This window comes from Phodopus roborovskii, unplaced genomic scaffold (assembly GCF_943737965.1).
Source record: "Phodopus roborovskii unplaced genomic scaffold, PHOROB, whole genome shotgun sequence".
Taxonomy (NCBI): domain Eukaryota; kingdom Metazoa; phylum Chordata; class Mammalia; order Rodentia; family Cricetidae; genus Phodopus; species Phodopus roborovskii.
The window spans coordinates 22,969,337-22,975,336 of record NW_026126549.1 but is presented as its reverse complement, the minus strand read 5'-3'; the positions used below and the strand labels follow the sequence as shown (position 1 = coordinate 22,975,336).

Here is a 6,000-nt window from a genome sequence, read left to right as displayed (position 1 = left end):
TCTTATTTTCCTACAAAGACACATTTAAGCCATTGTTGTCTAATTCTTGGGGATGATTATGCTGTTATACATGACTGACTGGAGTCCAGATGCTCTGTGAAGAGCCTAAGGAGAAAAGTACAGTTGTTATTTACTTGTAGTGACTAGAATTTCTGCTATTCTTACCTCAGCCGTTCAAATTCAACTTCAAACTGAATATTACATGAAATGAATTTACTGATCTCAGTGTGGTTCCCAGGCAGATCACCCTGGTCATGAGGTCTGACAAGGCTCAATTTGGTACACATTCTATCTGTTTAGGTGCAAGTGAGGCTGGAGATAAAGCAACATGCGTGCAATTGCTCTGCCCAAGCCACAGAGGGTGCTGTTGAGTTTCTCCATTTGGTCTCAAGAGCCTTCATCACAGCTCTACTGTCCTTTGAGAACAAAGTTGCTTTTCCTACAGTTTGCTCTCCAGTGAAGTGAAGAGCTAGAAACAGGAGGGGAAGAGGAACATATGGTTTCAACAGAGAATGTTTGAGAGGGACCACAGTAAACAGTAAAAACAGGATAAAAGCAATCTTCAGTACAATTCAGTTTTATTTAACACAAGTATGTACACATCAATTTTAAACACCTATCCAGTCTATTAAATGGAGTCATCTGGAAACATCTTAGGAGATAGACATCTTAATTTATTCACTATATGCAGTTCAAACATGACAGTATTTTCATACAGGTGTCACATCATGTCACCTTTTGCTTGCAAATCACTAGTGAAGCCACATAGGTCTTTATATAGGATAGGTCTAAATGCCATGTCAACAAAATCAGTAAAACACTACAATCGTACACTAGAATGTACTGAAATGTACAAAATTTACCTCAGTGTTGAGTAATATAAGCTGAGATGAAGTGTGAAAACAGTCAAGGATAGCATTATGTTAATGACAATGTAAATGATACTTTATCAGTTAGCGATTCCTCTAGCATGAAGTTTTATACGCACAGAGTATTGGAATCTTTGTGCTCTTCTCACTATACACACAGGGTGTGGAAGGACTGGCCCAGACCTAAGACCAGAGATTTGTCCCTGTGACCTCACTGCTTTGTCCCTGTCTCTTTGATAGGCACTATATGCTGCTCTTCAGTCCTGTATCACATTCCTAATGTATCCCTTAAAAAAACTAAGGTGTGAGCTTGTCCTATCATTCCAAATGGTTTAAGTCCTTCCTCTGAAGTACATACAGTAACTGTGCTGGGTGGACAGCAGTCAGTCACTGGAGCCTGCTGCACATTTCTCCATCTCCATCAAAATACATTGGCTTGTTCACCGAAGTCTACACTGTACAGCATTTTATTTCTTTCCTGGAAGCTACATATATAATCATAATAAATACAATATACATGCATGTGAAATAAATTCACTTTTGAAAGAGCCACAGCATCGAAAACCAAGAGGACAGTATAGAGCTGCGACTGATGAAAATAACATATGCCAGGAGGCAAAAGACATTCTGAGGATGTTAGCTTTTTAATGGGTTCTTTAAAAGACTGTAAACTATGTATTTATTCATGGGCCTTGATCCTACTTTCCTACACATTACACAAACTTAGGCAATCTACACGTTTAAGACTAAATGCTCTCATTATCATCTTAGTTTCTCCGTTAATATTACATTTTCTCTGAACTCAATAACTCCCTTTCTACTTTTGTATTTAATAAGCCAACTTGTGTAACTAACCAATCAACCAACATACAAATCAACTCCCTCCCCGCTGCTAATACATATCAAATTTTTAGGAACAACTCATACAAAATACTGTGTTATGTTTTTTTTTCTTCCATTACAATAAGACCAATGTAATTTGACACAAGAGAGCGGAGTGAAAGCTTGTGCTGAAGCACAGTGAACATGCTCACTGTGCTGTCACTGGCAGTCATCATGTTTTTATGTACACTCTGAACAATGTGCCTACATAGCTATTAGATTCTAGCGTGTTTACTTAAAGGCAATACACTTCCTAGTGTATTGGTCAGTATTCAGAAAGCTAGGTTGAAATGACTGCTGGGAGTGACATCACCATACACACAAGAACTACAGGTTGTGAAGTTCCTGAGGAGGAGGCCTTTCTGGAACAAAAGACTATAGTGCCACACAGGAAAGCCTCCACTGTACAAATATGCGATTCCTCCAAACCTGGCTCTTTGTTGAAAGTTCCCTTAGGTTAGCTGTAGTCACCATGGGGGGGGGTAGGGGTGATCTGCATTTTAAACTATGAAATACACTAATATTTAAGCAGGAAATGAGCAGTTTAGAAAGCTAGCTATCTGGAAAACTATTTTCTAAAAGGAAAAAAAGTACTTTAATATTTTCTCATTAATCTCAAATCAGGATTGGTGTTACTGAGAAGGCAGTGGCTAAATTCTAAGAAATGGAATTAACTGCCTATCACTGCTAGCAGGAAAAACCCAATGTAAACATGAAATAGGTTTGGTAAACAACAGTAAGTTTGGGAAATCCAAAGGGAAGTCATTTCAGTAATGAGGACTCTGCATTGCCCCAGAATCCAGGTCAGAGCTGAGCTTCCAGGGCTGACAATGAAGATCAGGGCTGGGATGCAATCACAGTGGTTATTGATTTTTCAGGCTTTTGTTACATCAAGCAACAAGAGCATCTCCAGGAGCCACCAGCTCTTCCTCCTATCTCTGGCAGGGAAAAACTACCTAGTGACAGAATGGCCACATCCTGTTGAGTGGTATGTGTGCCTTTAAATCGATAGGCCGCCCATGTGCAGTCTGCCCCCAAGAAGCATGCACAAGTGACTCAGACCTGGCCATGCCCCTGGATGGCTTTGAGGAGGGCGGGTAGCAAGCCAACAGTCCAGTATCAGTAAGGACAGAGCAGCATCGGCCTAGACAATACAGAATGAACAGGCAGCCAGGGCAGCAGACAGCAGTGTTAGACCATGAAGCGGTGTTCCTTCCCATCATGGGCCATAAGGATAACATTGCGGTTGGAAGTCCAGATGAGGCGGGCCAGCCTAAGGGCGTTGTGGGAGCCAGGGGATGCTGGTTGTACTGGAGGTACCTGGTAGGTCTTAATGCAGCGCAGCTGGGGTGCTGAGTTTAGCATGCCGATGCTTCCTAGGAGTGATGTGTTCATCTGTAGGGACGGAGACACACATGTCACTTTAAGCATCCTTCCCTCCTCCTCCAAAGAGAGTAACTTACTTCTTCTACCCAATCTCTCCTCCTGAATGATAATTCACACTCAGCTTTGAGTTATTCTAACTCTAAACAGCTCCTCTCAGTAGATTTCAAATTGCTGTGATGCCATTTACATAAACACATAAACCTTGAGAAATTTTACTTTGTGAGTAGAGCCTGACAGTAGAGAGTCCATCGATCTTGAGGAAAGACACTGAATTAAGGCTGCTAATAAAACAGTTCAATTAGACAATATTTGGTTTAGTTGAGGAAAGTGAAGTACAACCACACTGTAGATAGATAGATGACTGGGCCACGCCCTAAGCATCATTTCCATCACCAACCACTATTACTCCCATCTGCCTTTTCAAACATTCTGGAAAAACATTCTCTCTCTGTGTGTGTGTATGTATGTATGTATGTATGTATGTATGTATGTGCTTCATATGTGCGCATGTGGTTAGAGATCAGAGGTTCATGTCAGGCATCATCCACAGTCTTATATATTGGGGCAACATCTCTCCTTGAACCTGGGCCTCACAAATTCAGCTTGTCTGGCTAACCTACTTGCCCAGGGGATCCCCTTTCTCTGTTCCCTTGCCTATTAAAGTACTGGGATTTGAGGGGAGGGGCTACCACCCTTGCCCAGAATATATGTGGGTGCCGGGGATCCAAACTCAGCTCCTCAGTTCTTTGCCCGCTGAGCATCTCCTCAGCCCTTAGCTCTTCCTTATTTTCAAGAGAGACAAGAAGCACTTTTACCCCACCACCCTGCTGCCCTACTAAGGACAGCATGTTTTTCATGCTTTATTAACAACATCTTTTTACCACTTGGCCATTTTTTGCCTTTTTTGAGGATTTTTCTGGGTTTGGTTAAAAATGTGATTTTTCTTAAACCATTCACCAAAAGTGAAAACAATATAAAAATTATAAATCATGAACACCTATGTAATTGGATTAGGGTGTTGAATATCAAACGGTTGTTGTCTAAGTGGGCTGGTTTTGGAGTCACTGAGTTTGAAGGTTTCTTGAAGTGCTAAATATTACTTTGGCGACTTCAATATGCATTATTTGTGCTACCATAAATCACAAAGAGTACATTCTGAAAACTGGGAGGGAGGCTTGGAAATAATCTTCTTCCTCTGCACCGATATTCACTTCCTCTTCCTCTGGTGAATACGGCATCTTCATCTACATGGACCACATGCTAGCTATGTGGGCAAAACATGCCTATCATGACCCAGCTGCACCAACAGTTGAAATCCTAGCAGATCTTAGGACCTTTAAGATGTGTGGCTGTGACACCATGCTCTGAATTTGGATCAGGGTAGAATATAAGCCATTCCTTTTCCAGCCCTTCTCGGTAGCTGGATGGTGTCAGAGGGCGTAAATCATGGCATCTCTAGCAGGGTGCGTGCAGGTTCCACTGACATTTTCACAATTTAAATCATCTTGAGTAATAACCCTTTTAAGATGACTAATGTTACTGATTTTCCTGCATTAATAATAGTGCCGAACACAACACAAGAGATGAAAAAAAAAATCACTAGTGTATGAGGACACATTTTAAACCAAATGTATGGTCATCGTTAACTCTTTCTGCTAAAGTTCAGTTCAAGACAAGTGGTAGCTCACCTGTCATCCTTCCAAGGTCTCTTTCCTGGTCTCCTTTCCTCTTTTCCCTAAAAAACTCCACACTAGATAAAAACCTAAGCCTTACTGCTTTATAGAGGTTCCCTATGCTTCACCATGTCAGTAACAATGGTGAACTCGATTTGCTAATATCACATCTACAAAACCCAACAGTACAGAATTAGTCCTCTTATAAAACAGATCCAATTGACCCAGGAAATTAATGGTTAAAATAAACTGGCATTAACAGGTGTACAGTGCTTTAAAAATATGCTTTCTCAGTTGATAAAGAGCGACAAAATATTTTTCATTCCTTATGGATTTGCTATGAAAATATGTATGAAGCTTCATTTCTTCTGGTGGCTGAAGTCGTAAAGGGCATATAATGAACTTGGCTGTGCTTCAGTGTGGTCATGACAAGAACAAGAAATGGACTAAGAGCTATAGGACAAAAGTATCTTGTAGAATGCCCTCTATGGACAAATTTTATGAAAAGCCATCACAGTTACATCAGGGTTCCCACAAGCTGAGTCATCCTTGTTCTGCTCAATGCTTCCACTGACCAGCCTTCCAACTTAGAGCAGGATATACCAAATTCTCAAAGGCACACTCTTAGGGTTGTGGTGATGAAGACTCATTAGATTTTATTTCTCTACTGACCATCCTTTCCTACAACCCTTCAAATGAGGAGCAGTCTGTGTTTCCAGGGTGAAGGTTTATTCTCATTGAAACAATGATCCATTCTGATAGTCAAGAGTGTGTGTGTGTGTGTGTACTCATTGATGTCTGGCTATAAACTATGCTAAACTCAAAGAAGCAAACTTTGAATGAAAGCTACATGTAATTACAAAATTTAGGAATATTAATCATTTTATCTATTAGAATATTATGAAAATTTAAATGAAATTATGAAAAGGAAAAAATTCTCCAAGCCATACTTCCTTTTGACAATCACTGTCAGCACTTCAATAAACAACCTTTGAACCTCCCAATTCATCTATATACCCTGCAAACACATGCACAATGCATGCACACATAAGCCACACATGAACACACAACTACATGCACACTCAAATACCTGGCACTCACAAGAAAATTAAATACACAATGATATACATATACTTACACACTATGCATGCATATACACAATGTACACACACATATCATATGCATTCTCA

At 40.3% G+C, this 6,000-nt stretch overlaps 1 protein-coding gene across 2 annotated transcripts in view; it reads right to left on the bottom strand.

The window, feature by feature from the left end:
* Window positions 1–561: 561 nt before the first annotated feature.
* Wdr7 (WD repeat domain 7) overlaps window positions 562–6,000 on the bottom strand; it is a 233,874-nt gene continuing 228,435 nt past the window's right edge. For both annotated transcript variants that reach the window (XM_051201101.1, XM_051201102.1), the window contains one exon: window positions 562–3,146. In XM_051201101.1, the coding sequence (XP_051057058.1) occupies window positions 2,943–3,146 (204 nt within the window). In that variant the 3' untranslated portion in view covers window positions 562–2,942. The remainder of the gene's footprint in view (window positions 3,147–6,000) is intronic.